Genomic DNA, 23,861 nt, shown 5'->3' on the forward strand with positions numbered 1-23,861 from the left:
CACACTGTTCAATTTTTTATCATTCTAAGGACTGATGCATGTTTTCAGCAAAAGTTCATTTTGGATTTTTTTACGAAAAAGTGAAAACGTATTTTTGTCTGTAATTAAAGGTTAATTTACCTGTTTGTTAACTTGTTTGTTTTAACAGTACTTGTCTTACAAATTTGCTAGTTACAAAAGGATTAACACGTATAACGAATTTTTTATCGACTTTTATTCCCATTCGTTTTATTTATACAACAAACTACTTTTATAACGAATTCAATTTCAAGGTCCCTTGGAGTTCGTTATAAACGAGTTTTACTGTATGTATGTTCTATTAGTATGCAAGAATATGTAGGTTCTATTGGTATACAAGATTATGGATGTTATATTGGTACGTAAGAATATGTATGTTCTATTAGTATACAAGATTATGTATGTTATATTGGTACGTAAAAATATGTATGTCCCATTGGTATGCAACAAGAATATGTATGTTCTATTGTATGGTGTGTAATCATAATGTATATATTGGTGTTTTGCGTACAATGATCTCTTTGCATGCCCGGAGTATTGCTATACCGGTAATAATCACTGCATAATTGGAGTGTGTGTGATAATCATTGTACAGAATTTTCTATGTATGTGTGTGCTTATGTACCAATGTATGAGCAGATGTACGAGTAGTGTTATGTAGTTGTGTAATAATCATTATACAAAATTTCTTCTTTGTGTGTGTGCGTATGCTGTACCAATGTATGAGCAGATGTACGAGTGGTGTTATATAGATGTGTGTAAGTACATAGATGTTGTGTGAAGATGTTACAAAGTGCTCTATTTAACATGTACATGTATCATTGTATTGAATAAAAAATATAAATTACAAAAAAAAAAAGATCCCCAACCATCAATCAGCATAGATATCAACTTTAAACAATTCTGTCACCCCTAATCAAAACACAAAACTATCAAACAGCCATAACTTCAGGACATGCGACACCAATGGATGTTGACACAAGAGGAACATGAGATCCCAGAGAAATCTTGGCACTCAACATTGAATGATCTTTATTAGTTAATGTTCTTGGGGCAATATACCCAGCAAACAAACAAGTTTACTGACCGACCATGGATGTCGGGCGATTCGAATAGCCCACCATCTGATAATGGTTGGCTTAACAACATCAAAAGTGTAACGAGTGTAGTTTTATAGTTTACATCAAAATATTTTGTAAATTCACCGAATAAGTCTTGTGTGAACATGTGGTGAGGTCAAATCTCTGCCAGATTTTAAGTGTTGTCTAGAGATCTAAATGACATTTGACATCAAAAGTCATGTCTGAAAGACCACAGACATAAGGAACCCTGTTTGTTAATTTCTATCACATACCTGACTTTCCAGCAGAGCTTGGTCGTGGTCCAGACTCAGAGAACTGTGGAGGGGGAGGGGCACTGCTACTGATAGATCCCCGACTGGTGGGACGCTTAGAACTGTCAGGTGTCCTGGGTACCTTGGGAACCCCACCACTAACGTCAGGGGTTCGTGGTATTTTAGGACGGGAACCAAAGGCCTGGCTATATTCCTTACCACTCCTGTAACACACACTCTGGTTATTCCTCATACTGTACACGGTCAGCTCACACATCAAGATAAAGTAGTATAAATATTATATCAACATAACACACAAAATAGTAGGTGAGCTTATTATAGGTATAAAATAGTACTAACTATCATTTTAACTGAATTACAATAGATATGGGTGTCCTCATTACCTCATTTTGTGCTAATCATCTTATAAATATGATAAAATCATAGTCTATACATTTCTATGTATAAGATCTATGCAATTATAGTCTATAAATGTATAAGAATTTTTCCAGATCACACAAATTCTTTCTTTCATTTTTGTTTTTCAATGGTTCAACAAATACTTAAAGAATTTTTGAAATACTGTATTCTATAAGTCATGTCTAAATTTCTTCACACTTACAGCTGAGAGGCCTTGCTCTGTGGGCGGAGACTTTTTTGACTCGACTGGCTAGTTGGACGGTCAGTATTTCTGCCATCTCCACCATCACGTGACACACCTCGGGATGGCACACGAAGGCTGGGCGGTTCAAGACTCTCTTGTGTGGACGGTCGACTGCCAGACCGTGTAGGGGGACGGTCTAAACCAGATGGAGTAGCACGACGCTGGGATAGACTAGAAACAGCTCGACTCCTGAAAAGTTATATACATGTCAATGTAAGTTCTTAAGGAAACTTAAATGGCTACAGGAAGTACAATATGCTTGAGACTTACCCTGTCTATGAGGGGTGGTAGGCGGGTCTGGTGACTTACCCTGTCTATGAGGGGTGGTAGGCGGGTCTGGTGATTTACCCTGCCTGTGAGGGGTGGTATGAGGGGGTGGTGACTTACCCTGTCTGTGAGGGGTGGTATGAGGGGTTGGTGACTTACCCTGCCTGTGAGGGGTGGTATGAGGATTTGGTGACTTACCCTGCCTGTGAGGGGTGGTATGAGGGGTTGGTGACTTACCCTGTCTGTGAGGGGTGGTACGCGGGTCTGGTGACTTACCCTGCCTGTGAGGGGTGATATGAGGGGCTGGTGACTTACCCTGTCTGTGAGGGGTGATATGAGGGTCTGGTGACTTACCCTGCCTGTGAGGGGTGGTATGAGGGTCTGGTGACTTACCCTGTCTGTGAGGGGTGATATGAGGGGCTGGTGACTTACCCTGCCTGTGAGGGGTGGTATGAGGGGATGGTGACTTACCCTGCCTTTGACGGTTGGTATGAGGGGGTGGTGACTTACCCTGTTTGTGAGGGGTGGTATGAGGGGTTGGTGACTTACCCTGCCTGTGAGGGGTGGTATGCGGGTCGGGTGACTTACCCTGTCTGTGAGGGGTGATATGAGGGTCTGGTGATTTACCCTGTCTGTGAGGGGTGGTATGAGGGGTTGATGATTTACCCTGTCTGTGAGGGGTGGTATGAGGGGTTGGTGACTTACCCTGTCTGTGAGGGGTGGTATGAGGGGTTGGTGATTTACCCTGCCTGTGAGGGGTGGTATGAGGGGTTGGTGATTTACCCTGCCTGTGAGGGGTGGTATGAGGGGTTGGTGTCTTATTCTGACTGTGAGGGTTGGTATAAGGGCCTGAAGACTTACCCTGCCTGTGAGGGGTGAGGTGAATCAGCCGCCCTACGCTGACTTGGCGTAACAGGTCGTTGAAGAGGAACCTGTTGTGCCATCACTGAGTCGGTATGCTGTAACAAAGTATGACAGTATCAGTGCATGTATATGTATGGGAAAGATCAGCATCAATTTAAAACCTAGTTCTATAATACACCTGATTCTGATACCAACAAGGATGAATGATAAAACTACACAGTAAATTTTTATGAGATTTATCAAAGACTTATGTAAATAATGAGTAGGATCACTCAAACCACTTAATCCTCTAAATGATCATCATCTTTATACTTCCATCTTGATGGGATAGTTCCCCCTTTATTCCTCCCATCAACTTTCATTTTCCTGTAAGGATGATTTATCCCCTTTAGTCCTCACCTTATTGCTATGAAGATTTATTTCCCTTTATTCCTTGTTTTATTGTGATGAAGGTACGATTTGTCTCCTTTATAATGATTTACCATTATGAAGGGATGAGTTGTCTCCCCTTTCCGTTTTACAGTTATGATGGAGGTAAGAGCTGTCCCTTTTAATTGCCCATGACTTGTTCCTCTTACCTTTTTCTTGGGTTTGGAGGCCACTCCCCCTGGGGCCAGGTAATCTGCAGAGAGAAGCTGTTCACCACTAAGTTCATTATCCTCTGGTCGGATAGGTTCATCCTTGTCAAGGTCAAGCTCCATAGCATCCTGATCCTCCTGGTAACAAATCAAACATTATAAAGACCGAGATCCATAAAAACATGACAGGGCAGCAGTGAAACATCTTTGTATTACTGTTATTGACATTACAGTTGAACTTGTATTTAAGGCCACCAGTACATAGCAATGACAACATTCTATAAAGGTCATCTGTTTTGGTTGCTAATGTAACACGACTTTTGTATATGAACCTCTATAAAAAGGCCATCTGTATATCATGGCTACTTTCCTCTGCTGCCATGAATGACCTTTATTGACAGGTTTACACTGTTTAGTAAACATTATGAGTGTAGTACATTTCATCATCATATACTTATCAGGTAAAGTTTGACAATGCACTCATATTTCAGCATGTCAAAATTTATACACTGCTTTATTTGAGAGGGAGTAATATCCTTCTCACAAATTTTAATATTTGCTTATAAACCCAATGAATAACAACACTGAAAATTAAAAAAATATATATATATACAAGCAAAAATATCAAGATCTACTGCAATAAGCAAGAAATATAATTGCATTGTATAATTTTGTTTATTTACTGTGGTGTGATACAAAATCTAATAACTCTACATAGGACTAAATACTATGTTTACATGGATCCTATAACACTGTAGTTACATGACTGTACTAAGGTGATACAAATTCTATATTTAGTCTGGGTACTTCACATTGTGTTACTGTAATACAGGCATATAAACAAACTGTACCACTGGTTGCTATGGTGATACAAATTCTATATTTAGTCTGGATACTATTATATACATTGAGTTACTATGAATACTGATGTATAAACAAACTGTACCACTGGTTGCTATGGCAAAACAAATTTTATATTAATCTGGGCACTATACATTGTTACTATATATACAGGTGTGTAAACAAGCTGTACCACTGGTTGTTATGGCAATACAACTTCATATATTCATAAAGGTATGTATAACTAGAATCAAATTATCATATAATTTTATTAGTTTTCAGATGAGAAGTCAATAATCTATTGGAATAAGGCAAGAAAAAAATCTACATGGATTGTACTGTATATTGTGTCATTACAGATTACAATGTACTATCATTGGCAATGGAATGCAGCAATCCCAGCGGTGTATATATACTAAATGACCCGCCTTCACTAACTCTGCTCACAGTATTCTACAAGCCAAGGTTTTCAAATTTGGGACTTTGATGTGGATAAATGTTAAAAATAATCATTCAAAAATAAGAAAAAAAAATCTAATGTACATATCAAGGTATCTCCAATCAAAATTTTACTGAACAAAATAAACACGATTCAATATAATCTACTGAACAAAATAAACACGATTCAATATAATCTACTGAACAAAATAAACACGATTCAATAAAATCTACTGAACAAAATAAACACAATTCAATATAATAGTTATGTTTTGGTATTTAATACTTTCAAATAAACAGGTACTGCAATTACTAATGATGTCAAAGAGAACATGAAAACCAATCCTAGAGGGACCAGTGTTTAACTCTGGTAACAGTAAAATAGCATGGAGATACCTTGTATACCAGTCTTACCATGAACTTATAGTCCTTTATACAAACAAAACAAGGGGTTTTAAATAACACAATGTATCTCCTAAATAAGTAAGACTTTCTAACCTCAAATAGTCACTACTATCACCGAGTTTTATATAAATCTAGGTCACAGTGTCATACTGATCCTTCAAAGAATTACAGTGCTTATTGAAATATTCACATTACCAACATGCTCTAATTTAGTGACTGGTTATATGGAGAAAATATAACCTTTGGCCAAAATAGCTCTTAGACTGGACACAGTTATGTTATTTGTTGTTGAATAAAACAGGATAATGAAGCCATATGTAAAATTTCAAAGTAACACCAACATTTTAATTCTATCGTGCAGAAACTGCTCAGTAACTTTGACACACTAGACAATGTCTGATAATGTTTGTCACCTACCTCTTCCTCCTCCTCATCCTCATCATCAGACGTGTAATCATCCACTGTCTCCGCTAAAAACACAGTAATATTTTTATCACAAAGCTACAATTACCATAAATACATAGCATGTATATGTAGTACTTATATTAGTAAAGATATTGTATATTACAGAAAAATCTGGTCAAATCATGCACGAATATTATAGTTCATTAGTAATATGGCTGTTGATTGGAATAGGGAGTTTATCAGCTGGGTTTGCCACGCTGTCAACAGCTAGGATCATTTGAGGCAGGGTATTCCTGTAGTAGCTGGTGTCTACCTCACTAAACAGCATACAGGAAGACTTATTAGTCTTTTGCATGTTTTGACCATGGGCACAACCATGACAGCCCACTTGAGAAAAGTCTGTTATCACAGCTTCCTGAGAAACACAAACTACTTAGGACAGGGATATAACTATACACCTCAGATCTGATAATCTGATACTCTTCAGACTAAGCTATCGCAGAGTTATTAGGAAGACAAATGTATACATGATAAACCATATTACTGAATACATTGTAATATCTCATAATATATCCACACAATTGTATTCCTGCTCAATTATGTTAAAGTGAATCTACTGTAGAATGAATACTGACTTGAGTTGAGTTGTTTGATGATGAATTCAATCTGTCTGTTCATATCTGGCTGGTCCTCCTTGATAAAACACCGTAAAATTTCCTCCATACCCTGTAACACAAGGACTGAATCGTACTACAAACAACATAACATCTCCTCCATACCCTGTAACACAAGGCCGAATCGTACTACAAACAACATAACATCTCCTCCATACCCTGTAACACAAGACTGAATCGTACTACAAACAACATAACTTCTCCAGTAACACAAGGATGGAATCGTACTACAAACAACGTACCATCTCCTCCATACCCTGTAACACAAGGACTGAATCGTACTACAAACAACATAACATCTCCTCCATACCCTGTAACACAAGGCCGAATCGTACTACAAACAACATAACATCTCCTCCATACCCTGTAACACAAGACTGAATCGTACTACAAACAACATAACTTCTCCAGTAACACAAGGATGGAATCGTACTACAAACAACGTACCATCTCCTCCATACCCTGTAACACAAGGACTGAATCGTACTACAAATAACATAACATCTCCTCCATACCCTGTAACACAAGACTGAATCGTACTACAAATAACATAACATCTCCTCCATACCCTGTAACACAAGGCCGAATCGTACTACAAACAACATAACATCTCCTCCATACCCTGTAACACAAGACTGAATCGTACTACAAACAACATAACTTCTCCAGTAACACAAGGATGGAATCGTACTACAAACAACGTACCATCTCCTCCATACCCTGTAACACAAGGACTGAATCGTACTACAAATAACATAACATCTCCTCCATACCCTGTAACACAAGACTGAATCGTACTACAAACAACATAACATCTCCTCCATACCCTGTAACACAAGACTGAATCGTACTACAAATAACATAACATCTCCTCCATACCCTGTAACACAAGGACTGAATCGTACTACAAACATAACATCTCCTCCATACCCTGTAACACAAGGACTGAATCGTACTACAAAAAACATAACATCTCCTCCAGTAACACAAGGACTGAATCGTACTACAAACAACATAACATCTCCTCCATACCCTGTAACACAAGACTGAATCGTACTACAAATAACATAACATCTCCTCCATACCCTGTAACACAAGGACTGAATCGTACTACAAACAACATAACATCTCCTCCATACCCTGTAACACAAGGACTGAATCGTACTACAAACAACATAACATCTCCTCCATACCCTGTAACACAAGACTGAATCGTACTACAAATAACATAACATCTCCTCCATACCCTGTAACACAAGGACTGAATCGTACTACAAACAACATAACATCTCCTCCATACCCTGTAACACAAGGACTGAATCGTACTACAAACAACATAACATCTCCTCCATACCCTGTAACACAAGGACTGAATCGTACTACAACCAACATAACATCTCCTCCATACCCTGTAACACAAGGCCGAATCGTACTACAAACAACATAACATCTCCTCCATACCCTGTAACACAAGACTGAATCGTACTACAAATAACATAACATCTCCTCCATACCCTGTAACACAAGGACTGAATCGTACTACAAACATAACATCTCCTCCATACCCTGTAACACAAGGACTGAATCGTACTACAAATAACATAACATCTCCTCCATACCCTGTAACATAAGGACTGAATCGTACTACAAACATAACATCTCCTCCATACCCTGTAACACAAGGACTGAATCGTACTACAAATAACATAACATCTCCTCCATACCCTGTAACACAAGGACTGAATCGTACTACAAAAAACATAACATCTCCTCCATACCCTGTAACACAAGGACTGAATCGTATTACAAACAACATAACATCTCCTCCAAACCCTGTAACACAAGGACTGAATCGTACTACAAACATAACATCTCCTCCATACCCTGTAACACAAGGACTGAATCGTACTACAAACAACATAACATCTCCTCCAGTAACACAAGGACTGAATCGTACTACAAACAACATAACATCTCCTCCATACCCTGTAACACAAGGACTGAATCGTACTACAAACAACATAACATCTCCTCCATACCCTGTAACACAAGACTGAATCGTACTACAAATAACATAACATCTCCTCCATACCCTGTAACACAAGGACTGAATCGTACTACAAACATAACATCTCCTCCATACCCTGTAACACAAGGACTGAATCGTACTACAAAAAACATAACATCTCCTCCAGTAACACAAGGACTGAATCGTACTACAAACAACATAACATCTCCTCCATACCCTGTAACACAAGGACTGAATCGTACTACAAAAAACATAACATCTCCTCCAGTAACACAAGGACTGAATCGTACTACAAATAACATAACATCTACTCCATACCCTGTAACACAAGACTGAATCGTACTACAAACAACATAACATCTCCTCCATACCCTGTAACACAAGACTGAATCGTACTACAAACAACATAACATCTCCTCCATACCCTGTAACACAAGACTGAATCGTACTACAAACAACATAACATCTCCTCCATACCCTGTAACACAAGGACTGAATCGTACTACAAAAAACATAACATCTCCTCCAGTAACACAAGGACTGAATCGTACTACAAACAACATAACATCTCCTCCATACCCTGTAACACAAGACTGAATCGTACTACAAACAACATAACATCTCCTCCATACCCTGTAACACAAGGACTGAATCGTACTACAAACAACATAACATCTCCATACCCTGTAACACAAGACTGAATCGTACTACAAATAACATAACATCTCCTCCATACCCTGTAACACAAGGACTGAATCGTACTACAAACAACATAACATCTCCTCCATACTCTGTAACAAGGACTGAAACATACTACAAACAAGGAGCCGCAAAGCCTGGCATTATCCCCCGCGCCCCGCAGTTGGTATGAAAACCCAAGTACACATGTACATGTATAAATTAAGCTCAAAGTAAGAGTTATTAAGGAAACAGTAATTTGGTATTTTTGATTAAGTTTCCATGGTGACAGAAAATGGAGTTATAGCCCAGAAAAGAATCTCGGACGGACACACGGACGGAGGGACGCACGGACGGACGGACGGAGCCCAATTTAATATCCCCCGCAAACGCGTTTCGCGGGGGAAAATAACATTCTTTAGGTCAGTGTCATGCAAAATGAAGAAATACTTTGTAGATAGTCAAAGCAGTCATGAGAGCTTTTCCCAGGGGAGTTAACCCCTAAAAACAGGCAGAAGACTTCATGACAAGTCAGAATTTAAAATGGAACTCTTTAAGTTTTATTGAGCAATGACAATTACCAAGGATTTTTTATACTCACCATAGCTTTTGCCTCCTCACGGATGGACGGGATGGCTAGAATACTGTACAGGGCACCATTTACATATGGCCGGATCTGTATAATTACAGCAGAAGTTAGCAATAAGTTCTCAATTTCTCAAACCTACAGAAATTAAGTTGTACAGTCACCTTTTCAATAGCTTTTTGTTCAAGAATTTAATCTATTTGGTCAATGTTATCAAAGGGTTTTGAAATTTCAAAAAATGTTGTTGCAAGAATTCATTTAATATACTTACAAAATGGCTAATTTCTAATCAATGTTTTGCCAGTCTCATTCAGAGTCAGTTTCTAGACATACATGGCCCTTGTCATCAAACTGTTAAAATGATAGTAATTTATCTGAATTATACCAATGCCCTATCTAAAGTATGTACCTACCTCCTGATTTTCATGACCCAGAAGATCACTAAGTACTTTCAATGTCTGGTTAGCGTGGGTCACACATCTCCTCTTTCCTGTGTAACAAATCATAATCAAACACATTAATTTCTGTCTATCCTCAGACAGAGAAACATCAGTAGGGTTACAGAGGGTCGTACCTGATGTCCTCAGACAGAGAAACATCAGTAGGGTTACAGAGGGTCGTACCTGATGTCCTCAGACAGAGAAACATCAGTAGGACTACAGAGAGTTGTACCTGATGTCCTCAGACAGAGATACATCAGTAGGACTACAGAGAGTTGTACCTGATGTCCTCAGACAGAGATACATCAGTAGGGTTACAGAGGGTCGTACCTGATGTCCTCAGACAGATACATCAGTAGGACTACAGAGGGTCGTACCTGATGTCCTCAGACAGATACATCAGTAGGACTACAGAGGGTCGTACCTGATGTCCTCAGACAGAGATACATCAGTAGGCCTACAGAGGGTCGTACCTGATGTCCTCAGACAGAGATACATCAGTAGGACTACAGAGAGTTGTACCTGATGTCCTCAGACAGATACATCAGTAGGACTACAGAGAGTCGTACCTGATGTCCTCAGACAGAGATACATCAGTAGGACTACAGAGAGTCGTACCTGATGTCCTCAGACAGATACATCAGTAGGACTACAGAGAGTTGTACCTGATGTCCTCAGACAGAGATACATCAGTAGGACTACAGAGAGCCGTACCTGATGTCCTCAGACAGATACATCAGTAGGACTACAGAGAGTTGTACCTGATGTCCTCAGACAGAGATACATCAGTAGGACTACAGAGAGCCGTACCTGATGTCCTCAGACAGAGATACATCAATAGGACTACAGAGAGTTGTACCTGATGTCCTCAGACAGATACATCAGTAGGGCTACAGAGGGTCGTACCTGATGTCCTCAGACAGAGATACATCAGTAGGACTACAGAGGGTTGTACCTGATGTCCTCAGACATAGATACATCAGTAGGACTACAGAGAGTCGTACCTGATGTCCTCAGACAGAGATACATTAGTAGGGCTACAGAGAGTGGTACCTGATGTCCTCAGACAGAGATACATCAGTAGGGTTACAGAGGGTCGTACCTGATGTCCTCAGACAGAGAAACATCAGTAGGACTACAGAGAGTTGTACCTGATGTCCTCAGACAGAGATACATCAGTAGGACTACAGAGAGTTGTACCTGATGTCCTCAGACAGAGATACATCAGTAGGGTTACAGAGGGTCGTACCTGATGTCCTCAGACAGATACATCAGTAGGACTACAGAGGGTCGTACCTGATGTCCTCAGACAGATACATCAGTAGGACTACAGAGGGTCGTACCTGATGTCCTCAGACAGAGATACATCAGTAGGACTACAGAGGGTCGTACCTGATGTCCTCAGACAGAGATACATCAGTAGGACTACAGAGAGTTGTACCTGATGTCCTCAGACAGATACATCAGTAGGACTACAGAGAGTTGTACCTGATGTCCTCAGACAGATACATCAGTAGGACTACAGAGGGTCGTACCTGATGTCCTCAGACAGAGATACATCAGTAGGGCTACAGAGAGTCGTACCTGATGTCCTCAGACAGATACATCAGTAGGACTACAGAGGGTCGTACCTGATGTCCTCAGACAGATACATCAGTAGGACTACAGAGAGTCGTACCTGATGTCCTCAGTAGGGCTACAGAGAGTCGTACCTGATGTCCTCAGACAAAGATTCATTAGTAGGGCTACGGAGTACTCCAGTGTGTAATCCGACAGCGAGTCGTTATCCTCTAGGACCTTGACCAGCCACTCAATCAGTCCAGCATCAATCATTGATGTCTGCAGGTTACGTCTGAAAAAGATTTAGTCACATAGATTTAGTCACAATGAGATTTAGTTGCTTTAAAATTAAAACTTTGATGATGCCAAAAGCATAATGTTGTAATTTAAAAGTACAACAATTTGAGTAAGTAATTCACAATATTTTTTCTCTAGAGACTCGCAGTCATCCAAGACAAAATCTCACTGACTCCACCCCCACCACTATTGAAGAATTACTCCATCAATATTCCTTGCTTGATATTGAATCATTTGACATTTTATACAGCTAGAATAATGTACAATTATCATCTATACCAATAAATGTATCATTGTAACTACTGATCTTAAATATTCTTTTAAATAACTAGATGCAGGGTATATCATAATCCCCTTCAATTTGTTGAGGTGAGCTATTAACTGAACAAATAACTCAGCCTCTATACATTGAATACATCTTCATAATAGGTATTCCTATGGGAACATGACATGAATACAAAACCAGGTAATCGTTTGTGATATAGCATATAACATAAGCCATGGACAAAGTTATTCACAGATGGATGGATTGTGTGACAGACTGAGCGATGGATTGAGTGATGGACTGAGTGATATTGGACTGATGGACTGAGTGATGGACTGAGTGATGGACTGTGTGATGGACTGTGTAATGGATTGAGTGATGGATTAAGTGATGGACTGAGTGATGGACTGTGTGATGGAATGTGTGATATTGGACTGATGGACAAAGTTATTCACAGATGGATGGATTGAGTGACGGACTAAGTGATGGATTGAGTGATGGACGGTGTGATGGACTGAGTGATTGACTGAGTGATGGACTGTGTGATGGACTGAGTGATGGACTGTGTGATGGACTGTGTAATGGATTGTGTGATGGACTGAGTGATGGACTGTTTAATGGACTGAGTGATGGACTGAGTGATGGACTGAGTGATGGACAGAGTGATGGACTGAGTGATGGACTGTGTGATAGACTGCGTGATGGATTGTGTGATGGACAATGTGATGGACTGAGTGATGGACTGAGTGATGGACTGAGTGATGGACTGTGTGATAGACTGAGTGATGGACAGAGTGATGGACTGTGTGATAGACTGAGTGATGGACTGTGTGATGGATTGTGTGATGGACAATGTGATGGACTGAGTGATGGACTGAGTGATGGACTGTGTGATAGACTGAGTGATGGACAGAGTGATGGACTGTGTGATGGATTGTGTGATGGACAATGTGATGGACTGAGTGATGGACTGAGTGATGGACTGTGTGATAGACTGAGTGATGGACAGAGTGATGGACTGTGTGATAGACTGTGTGATGGACTGAGTGATGGACTGAGTGATGGACTGTGTGATGGACTGAGTGATGTACTGTGTGATGGACTGAGTGATGGACTGTGTGATGGATTGAGTGATGGATTGAGTGATGGACTGTGTGAAGGACTGAGTGATGGACTGTGTGATGGACTGAGTGATGGACTGTGTAATGGACTGGGTGATATTGGACTGATGGATTGAGTGATGGACTGAGTGATGGACTGAGTGATGGACTGAGTGATGGACTGTGTGATGCATTGAGTGAAGGACTGAGTGATGGACTGTGTGAAGGACTGAGTGATGGACTGTGTGATGGACTGAGTGATGGACTGTGTAATGGACTGGGTGATATTGGACTGATGGACTGAGTGATGGACTGAGTGATGGACTATGTAATGGACTGAGTGATGGACAGAGTGATGGACTGAGTGATGGACTGTGTGATGGACTGAGTGATGGACAGAGGGATGGACTGAGTGATGGACTGTGTGATGGACTGTGTGATGGACTGAGTGATGGACTGAGTGATGGACTGAGTGATGGACTGAGTGATGGACTGAGTGATGGACTGTGTGATGGACTGAGTGATGGACTGTGTGATGGACTGAGTGATGGACTGTGTGATGGACTGTGATGGATTGAGTGATGGACTGAGTGATGGACTATGTAATGGACTGAGTGATGGATTGAGTGATGGATTGAGTGATGGACTGTGTGAAGGACTGTGTGATGGACTGTGTGATGGAAGGAGTGATGGAAGGAGTGATGGACTGTGTGATGGATTGAGTGATGGATTGAGTGATGGACTGTGTGAAGGACTGTGTGATGGACTGTGTGATGGACTGAGTGATGGACTGTGTGATGGACCGAGTGATGGACCGTGTGATGGACCACTTCTGTGTGTAGACCTTTTAGTCCCATCCAGTTGTCGGGATTTATTATAAATCACTCCTGTACATTAATTACAAGTCTAACAGAAAACTTACCGTAAACTGAGTTTCTGTAAGGCTCCCAGGACCATCTCCCTGGTGACTGACTCTTTCTCTTCACTGTGGAGACTGTCCAGTAGGGAGGTAAAAAGGTCCTGGTTCTGAGCTAAATATGTCCGTCCTACAATAGGAGTTATATATTAGTCTGGTTTTTTATCGTCCTACAATAGGAGTTATATATTAGTCTGGTTTTTTATCATGTTATACTTTCCATTAAAGTGAATTCTACATATGATCACTTTACAACCCAAATCATATTCAAAATCTGATAGTGTTGCAAAACACTACAGCATAAGAAATGTTCCTGTCATTTTAATTTTATATAATATGCAGTCAAACCGGTCTATGAAGGGAGCAGAAAAAAGGTGGCCTTAACAGACAGGTGGCCTTTACACACAGGTGACCTTTATAGACAAGTGACCTTTATGGACAGGTGAGCTATATAGACACGTGACCCTTATGGACAGGTGATCTAAGATGCTCATAATATTACACACTGAACTGTATTACATGTACATAGACAGGTTTTTGTTACATACAGATGACCTTTATAGACAGGTTTTTGTTATACACAGATGAACTTTATAGACAGGTTTTTTATATATACAGATGAACTTTATAGACAGGTTTTTGATATATACAGATAACTTTTATAGACAGGTTTTTGTTATATACATATGACCTTTATAGACAGGTTTTTGATATATACAGATGACCTTTATAGACAGGTTTGACTGTGTATAAGAGTTGGAAAAACAGAGCCATGAAATGTCATGAGACCATCAAGTCACTTAACACACCATTATAAAAGATATACAAAGTTTGTATTTGACTTAACATCATAAAATTTTAGAGATATATGTACAAAGTTTGTCTGACACTATAAATTATGCAATTTTCTACAACCATCATTCATCAACAGGTTCCCTTACTTTCTGATGTTGAGGATAATATCTAGGTAAAATGGAATTATCCAATCTTTATGTACCTTTTCATGAAACATGAAATAAATGTTTTTTTTAAAGAAGTATAAGCTATATATATACATCTGACATACAGCTGTTGAACCCTACCTGCACATAGAGAGGCAAACGCATTGAACAGTCTGGCCGCGCTCTGTTTCACCAGCTCATCCGATGACGTCAGTAGGCCTAACACCACCGTCTGTAACAGAAATCATTAACCTCTAAGCTATATACAGGAGATATAGGACTAGTCATCAGGTCCCAGCCAATCACAGCTGTGGTATATGGGTTGTTTGCTGGTATGTTGGGAGGCTAATCTCCTTGTACAGGTCAAAACAAACTATATTTATATAAGCAATGATATTATGAGATTTATTTCATAAAAAAACAAACTGGTAAGTCTGATAATATGGTTAATGAATAACTTTGCCTAATAGTCAATCTTTGAAACAATTGAGAAGCATGGACTTATATAGACTCACCCAAACTAAAACGGATAACAGTCCGGGAGAATGAACCCTATTGTGTCTTCAAATGCTAATCTTCTTTCTTTTTCATTTATTATTGACAACATGAAAAATATTTACCATGTAGGGTCCCCCTTATCACAATATTTACCCTGTAGGGTACCCCTTATCACAATATTTACTCTGTAGGGTACCCCTTATCACAATTTTTACCCTGTAGGGTCCCCCTTTATCACAATATTTACCCTGTGGTGTCCCCCTTGTTAACATGGCAATATTTACCCCCTGGGGCTCCCCTTGTTAACATGACATTATTTACCCTGTGGGATCCTCCTTATTAACATGACAATATTTACCCTGGGGTTCCCCCTTGTTAACATGACAATATTTACTCTGTGGGGTCCCCCTTGTTAACATGACAATATTTACCCTGTGGGGTCCCCTTGTTAGCATGACAATATTTACCCTGTGGGGTCCTCCTTATTAACATGACAATATTTACCCTGTGGGGTCCTCCTTGTTAACATGACAATATTTACCGTGTGGGGTCCTCCTTGTAAACATGACAATATTTACCCTGTGGGGTCCTCCTTATTAACATGACAATATTTACCCTGTGGGGTCCCCCTTGTTAACATGACAATATTTACCCTGTGGGGTCCCCCTTGTTAACATGACAATATTTACCCTGTGGGGTCCCCCTTGTTAACATGACAATATTTACCCTGTGGGGTCCCCCTTGTTAACATGACAATATTTACCCTGTGGGGTCCCCCTTGTTAACATGACAATATTTACCCTGTGGGGTCCTCCTTGTTAACATGACAATATTTACCCTGTGGGGTCCTCCTTGTTAACATGACAATATTTACCGTGTGGGGTCCTCCTTGTAAACATGACAATATTTACCCTGTGGGGTCCTCCTTGTTAACATGACAATATTTACCCTGTGGGGTCCCCCTTGTTAACATGACAATATTTACCCTGTGGGGTCCCCCTTGTTAACATGACAATATTTACCCTGTGGGGTCCCCCTTGTTAACATGACAATATTTACCCTGTGGGGTCCCCCTTGTTAACATGACAATATTTACCCTGTGGGATCCTCCTTATTAACATGACAATATTTACCCTGTGGGGTCCCCCTTGTTAACATGACAATATTTACCCTGTGGGGTCCCCCTTGTTAACATGACAATATTTACCCTGTGGGGTCCCCCTTGTTAACATGACAATATTTACCCTGTGGGGTCCCCCTTGTTAACATGACAATATTTACCCTGTGGGATCCTCCTTATTAACATGACAATATTTACCCTGTGGGGTCCCCCTTGTTAACATGACAATATTTACCCTGTGGGGTCCTCCTTGTTAACATGACAATATTTACCCTGTGGGGTCCCCCTTGTTAACATGACAATATTTACCCTGTGGGGTCCCCCTTGTTAACATGACAATATTTACCCTGTGGGGTCCCCCTTGTTAACATGACAATATTTACCCTGTGGGGTCCCCCTTGTTAACATGACAATATTTACCCTGTGGGGTCCCCCTTGTTAACATGACAATATTTACCCTGTGGGGTCCTCCTTGTTAACATGACAATATTTACCCTGTGGGGTCCCCCTTGTTAACATGACAATATTTCCCTGTGGGGTCCCCTTTGTTAACATGACAATATTTACCCTGTGGGGTCCCCCTTGTTAACATGACAATATTTACCCTGTGGGGTCCCCCTTGTTAACATGACAATATTTACCCTGTGGGGTCCCCCTTGTTAACATGACAATATTTACCCTGTGGGGTCCTCCTTATTAACATGACAATATTTACCCTGTGGGGTCCTCCTTATTAACATGACAATATTTACCCTGTGAGGTCCTCTTTGTAAACATGGCAATATTTACCCTGTGGGGTCCCCCTTGGACACATCCCAGTAGATCGTGATCCCTGTAGGCCGTCATTGTCACGTCCCGCTGCTGTGGGTTGGACTTTGTCAGCCGCTGTAGACAAATCAACACAAACATTATAAACCTGGATATAATTACAATAAAAGTCAACAAAACCAACATGAAAAACTATAAAATGTCTGTAAGACATATATATGTTCATGCTCCTTCTATATTTAACCTATATTGCAGAAGTGGTCAAATGCAACCTTTGACCTTTTAACACCCAATGAAAATTACCAGAATTTGATCAATGTGAAACTTTCCTGATCTATTTTGTGAATATGATCCAGATATAACAAGAGTGGGGGTACATTAAGACTTACCCATATCAAGGCCTGTAGGAGTAGTACCTTTACTAAGTGGGGTATAATAAGACCTACCCATCTCATCACCTGTAGGAGTAGTACCTTTACTAAGTGGGGTATAATAAGACTTACCCATCTCATCACATGTAGGAGTAGTATCTTTACTAAGTGGGGTATAATAAGACTTACCCATCTCATGGCCTGTAGGAGTAGTACCTTTACTAAGTGGGGGTATAATAAGACTTACCCATCTCATCACCTGTAGGAGTAGTACCTTTACTAAGTGGGGTATAATAAGACCTACCCATCTCATCACCTGTAGGAGTAGTACCTTTACTAAGTGGGGTATAATAAGACCTACCCATCTCATCGCCTGTAGGAGTAGTATCTTTACTAAGTGGGGTATAATAAGACTTACCCATCTCATCACCTGTAGGAGTAGTATCTTTACTAAGTGGGGTATAATAAGACCTACCCATCTCATGGCCTGTAGGAGTAGTACCTTTACTAAGTGGGGGTATAATAAGACTTACCCATCTCATCACCTGTAGGGGTAGTACCTTTACTAAGTGGGGGTGCATTAAGACTTACCCATCTCATCACATGTACCTTTACTAAGTGGGGTATAATAAGACTTACCCATCTCATCACCTGTAGGAGTAGTACCTTTACTAAGTGGGGTATAATAAGACCTACCCATCTCATCACCTGTAGGAGTAGTACCTTTACAAAGAGGGGGTATAATAAGACCTACCCATCTCATCGCCTGTATCTTTACTAAGTGGGGTATAATAAGACTTACCCATCTCAAGGCCTGTAGGAGTAGTACCTTTACTAAGTGGGGGTATAATAAGACTTACCCATCTCATCACCTGTAGGAGTAATACCTTTACTAAGTGGGGTATAATAAGACTTACCCATCTCATCACCTGTAGGAGTAGTACCTTTACTAAGTGGTGTATAATAAGACCTACCCATCTCATCGCCTGTAGGAGTAATACCTTTACTAAGTGGGGTATAATAAGACCTACCCATCTCATCACATGTACCTTTACTAAGTGGGGGTATAATAAGACCTACCCATCTCATCGCCTGTACCTTTACTAAGTGGGGGTATAATAAGACCTACCCATCTCATCACATGTACCTTTACTAAGTGGTGTATAATAAGACCTACCCATCTCATCGCCTGTAGGAGTAGTACCTTTACTAAGTGGGGTATAATAAGACTTACCCATCTCATCACATGTACCTTTACTAAGTGGGGGTATAATAAGACCTACCTATCTCATGGCCTGTAGGAGTAGTACCTTTACTAAGTGGGGTATAATAAGACCTACCCATCTCATGGCCTGTAGGAGTAGTACCTTTACTAAGTGGGGTATAATAAGACCTACCCATCTCATCGCCTGTAGGAGTAGTACCTTTACTAAGTGGGGTATAATAAGACCTACCCATCTCAAGGCCTGTAGGAGCAGAGCTTTGCGTTTGTTGGTAGCGTCTGCCATGTCTTGTTTGATCTTTGTGAAGTCCAGTGATGGATAAGGCTCTGGTTCCTCCATAGCTTTTCTGAGAAAGCAATTATATTTAGTATGATTATACAAATGTACTGACAAAATGGTGGACATTTACTGATCATCCCTTGTATATAGCAAAACATATTGCTGAGTTATCAAATCAATATTCATGGATTACCAGTCAAAAGTCAAGCCACCTGTTAGATCTGAGACAGTCAACTGTTAGATCTGAGACACTCAACTGTTAGATCGGAGACACTCAACTGTTAGATCGGAGACACTCAACTGTTAGATTGGAGACACTCAACTGTTAGATCTGAGACAGTCAACTGTTAGATCCGAGACAGTTAACTGTTAGATCTGAGACAGTCAACTGTTAGATCGGAGACAGTCAACTGTTAGATCTGAGACAGTCAACTGTTAGATCGGAGACAGTCAACTGTTAGATCTGAGACACTCAACTGTTAGATCGGAGACACTCAACTGTTAGATTGGAGACACTCAACTGTTAGATCTGAGACAGTCAACTGTTAGATCCGAGACAGTTAACTGTTAGATCTGAGACAGTCAACTGTTAGATCGGAGACAGTCAACTGTTAGATCTGAGACAGTCAACTGTTAGATCGGAGACAGTCAACTGTTAGATCTGAGACACTCAACTGTTAGATCTGAGACAGTCAACTGTTAGATCGGAGACAGTCAACTGTTAGATCGGAGATAGTCAACTGTTAGATCGGAGACAGTCAACTGTTAGATTGGAGACACTCAACTGTTAGATCTAAGACAGTCAACTGTTAGATTGGAGACAGTCAACTGTTAGATCGGAGACAGTCAACTGTTAGATCTGAGACAGTCAATTGTTAGATCTGAGACAGTCAACTGTTAGATCGGAGACAGTCGACTGTTAGATCTGAGACAGTCAACTGTTAGATCTGAGACAGTCAACTGTTAGATCTGAGACAGTCAACTGTTAGATATCCGAGACAGTCAACTGTTAGATCTGAGACAGTCAACTGTTAGATCTGAGACACTCAACTGTTAGATCGGAGACAGTCAAGTGTTAGATCCGAGACAGTCAACTGTTAGATCCGAGACAGTCAGCTGTTAGATCCGAGACAGTCAACTGTTAGATCTGAGACAGTCAACTGTTAGATCGGAGACAGTCAACTGTTAGATCCGAGACACTCAACTGTTAGATCGGAGACAGTCAAGTGTTAGATCTGAGACAGACAACTGTTAGATCCGAGACAGTCAACTGTTAGATCGGAGACACTCAACTGTTAGATCCGAGACAGTCAACTGTTAGATCGGAGACAGTCAACTGTTAGATCGGAGACAGTCAACCATTAGATCTGGGACACTCAACTGTTAGATCGGAGACAGACAACTGTTAGATCTGAGACAGTCAACTGTTAGATCGGAGACAGTCAACTGTTAGATCGGAGACAGTCAACTGTTAGATCGGAGACAGTCAACTGTTAGATCGGAGACAGTCAACTGTTAGATCGGAGACAGTCAACTGTTAGATTGGAGACAGTCAACTGTTGGATCGGAGACACTCAACTGTTAGATCTGAGACAGTCAACTGTTAGATCCGAGACAGTAAACTGTTAGATCTGAGACAGTCAACTGTTAGATCTGAGACACTCAACTGTTAGATCCGAGACAGTAAACTGTTAGATCTGAGACAGTCAACTGTTAGATCTGAGACACTCAACTGTTAGATCTGAGACAGTCAACTGTTAGATCGGAGACACTCAACTGTTAGATATCCGAGACAGTCAACTGTTAGATCTGAGACAGTAAACTGTTAGATCGGAGACAGTAAACTGTTAGATCGGAGACAGTCAAGTGTTAGATCCGAGACAGTCAACTGTTAGATCCGAGACAGTCAGCTGTTAGATCCGAGACAGTCAACTGTTAGATCTGAGACAGTCAACTGTTAGATCGGAGACAGTCAACTGTTAGATCCGAGACACTCAACTGTTAGATCGGAGACAGTCAAGTGTTAGATCTGAGACAGACAACTGTTAGATCCGAGACAGTCAACTGTTAGATCGGAGACACTCAACTGTTAGATCTGAGACAGTCAACTGTTTGATCTGAGACACTCAACTGTTAGATCTGAGACAGTCAACTGTTAGATCGGAGACACTCAACTGTTAGATCGGAGACAGTCAACTGTTAGATCGGAGACAGTAAACTGTTAGATCCGAGGCAGTCAACTGTCAGATCGGAGACAGTCAACTATTAGATTGGAGACAGTCAACTGTTAGATCGGAGACAGTCAACTGTCAGATCGGAGACAGTCAACTGTTAGATCTGAGACACTCAACTGTTAGATCGGAGACAGTCAAGTGTTAGATCCGAGACAGTCAACTGTTAGATCCGAGACAGTCAGCTGTTAGATCCGAGACAGTCAACTGTTAGATCTGAGACAGTCAACTGTTAGATCGGAGACAGTCAACTGTTAGATCCGAGACACTCAACTGTTAGATCGGAGACAGTCAAGTGTTAGATCTGAGACAGACAACTGTTAGATCCGAGACAGTCAACTGTTAGATCGGAGACACTCAACTGTTAGATCGGAGACAGTCAACTGTTAGATCGGAGACAGTCAACTGTTAGATCGGAGACAGTCAACCATTAGATCTGGGACACTCAACTGTTAGATCGGAGACACTCAACTGTTAGATCGGAGACAGTCAACTGTTAGATCCGAGACAGTCAACTGTTAGATCCGAGACAGTAAACTGTTAGATCTGAGACAGTCAACTGTTAGATCTGAGACACTCAACTGTTAGATCCGAGACAGTAAACTGTTAGATCTGAGACAGTCAACTGTTAGATCTGAGACACTCAACTGTTAGATCTGAGACAGTCAACTGTTAGATCGGAGACACTCAACTGTTAGATATCCGAGACAGTCAACTGTTAGATCTGAGACAGTAAACTGTTAGATCGGAGACAGTAAACTGTTAGATCGGAGACAGTCAAGTGTTAGATCCGAGACAGTCAACTGTTAGATCGGAGACAGTCAGCTGTTAGATCCGAGGCAGTCAACTGTTAGATCTGAGACAGTCAACTGTTAGATCGGAGACAGTCAACTGTTAGATCCGTGACACTCAACTGTTAGATCGGAGACAGTCAAGTTGTTAGATCTGAGACAGACAACTGTTAGATCCGAGACAGTCAACTGTTAGATCGGAGACACTCAACTGTTAGATCTGAGACAGTCAACTGTTTGATCTGAGACACTCAACTGTTAGATCTGAGACAGTCAACTGTTAGATCGGAGACACTCAACTGTTAGATCGGAGACAGTAAACTGTTAGATCCGAGGCAGTCAACTGTCTGATCGGAGACAGTCAACTATTAGATTGGAGACAGTCAACTGTTAGATCGGAGACAGTCAACTGTCAGATCGGAGACAGTCAACTGTTAGATCTGAGACAGTCAACTGTTAGATCTGAGACAGTCAACTGTTAGATCGGAGACAGTCAACTGTTAGATTGGAGACAGTCAACTGTCAGATCTGAGACAGTCAACTGTTAGATCCGAGACAGTCAACTGTTAGATCTGAGACAGTCAACTGTTAGATCAGAGACAGTCAACTGTTAGATCGGAGACAGTCAACTGTTAGATCTGAGACACTCAACTGTTAGATCTGAGACAGACAACTGTTAGATCCGAGACAGTCAACTGTTAGATCTGAGACAGTCAACTGTTAGATCTGAGACAGTCAACTGTTAGATCGGAGACAGTCAACTGTTAGATCGGAGACACTCAACTGTTAGATCTGAGACACTCAACTGTTAGATCTGAGACAGACAACTGTTAGATCCGAGACAGTCAACTGTTAGATCTGAGACAGTCAACTGTTAGATCGGAGACAGTCAACTGTTAGATCTAAGACAGACAACTGTTAGATCCGAGACAGTCAACTGTTAGATCTGAGACAGTCAACTGTTAGATCGGAGACAGTCAACTGTTAGATCTAAGACAGTCAACTGTTAGATCTGAGACAGTCAACTGTTAGATCGGAGACAGTCAACTGTTAGATCTGAGACAGTCGACTGTTAGATCTGAGACAGTCAACTGTTAGATCGGAGACAGTCAACTGTTAGATTGGAGACACTCAACTGTTAGATCGGAGACACTCAACTGTTAGATTGGAGACAGTCAACTGTTAGATCGGAGACAGTCAACTGTTAGATTGGAGACAGTCAACTGTTAGATCGGAGACAGTCAACTGTTAGATCGGAGACACTCAACTGTTAGATTGGAGA

The 23,861-nt window shown here is 40.7% G+C and overlaps 1 protein-coding gene across 2 annotated transcripts in view; it reads right to left on the reverse strand.

Annotated features, from left to right (window-relative positions):
- Positions 1-23,861, reverse strand: part of LOC117344881 (lisH domain-containing protein ARMC9-like) — a 44,756-nt gene that overhangs the window by 7,528 nt on the left and 13,367 nt on the right. For both annotated transcript variants that reach the window (XM_033907746.1, XM_033907747.1), the window contains exons 11-23: positions 19,510-19,624; positions 17,706-17,801; positions 15,440-15,530; positions 14,364-14,487; positions 11,932-12,071; positions 10,193-10,269; positions 9,795-9,869; positions 6,448-6,538; positions 5,825-5,877; positions 3,725-3,862; positions 3,144-3,241; positions 1,974-2,204; positions 1,373-1,575 (exon numbers count right to left, since the gene is read on the reverse strand). In XM_033907746.1, coding sequence (XP_033763637.1) covers positions 1,373-1,575; positions 1,974-2,204; positions 3,144-3,241; positions 3,725-3,862; positions 5,825-5,877; positions 6,448-6,538; positions 9,795-9,869; positions 10,193-10,269; positions 11,932-12,071; positions 14,364-14,487; positions 15,440-15,530; positions 17,706-17,801; positions 19,510-19,624 — 1,532 coding nt within the window. The remainder of the gene's footprint in view (positions 1-1,372; positions 1,576-1,973; positions 2,205-3,143; positions 3,242-3,724; positions 3,863-5,824; positions 5,878-6,447; positions 6,539-9,794; positions 9,870-10,192; positions 10,270-11,931; positions 12,072-14,363; positions 14,488-15,439; positions 15,531-17,705; positions 17,802-19,509; positions 19,625-23,861) is intronic.

Source organism: Pecten maximus, chromosome 16 (genome assembly GCF_902652985.1).
Source record: "Pecten maximus chromosome 16, xPecMax1.1, whole genome shotgun sequence".
Taxonomy (NCBI): Eukaryota; Metazoa; Mollusca; class Bivalvia; order Pectinida; family Pectinidae; genus Pecten; species Pecten maximus.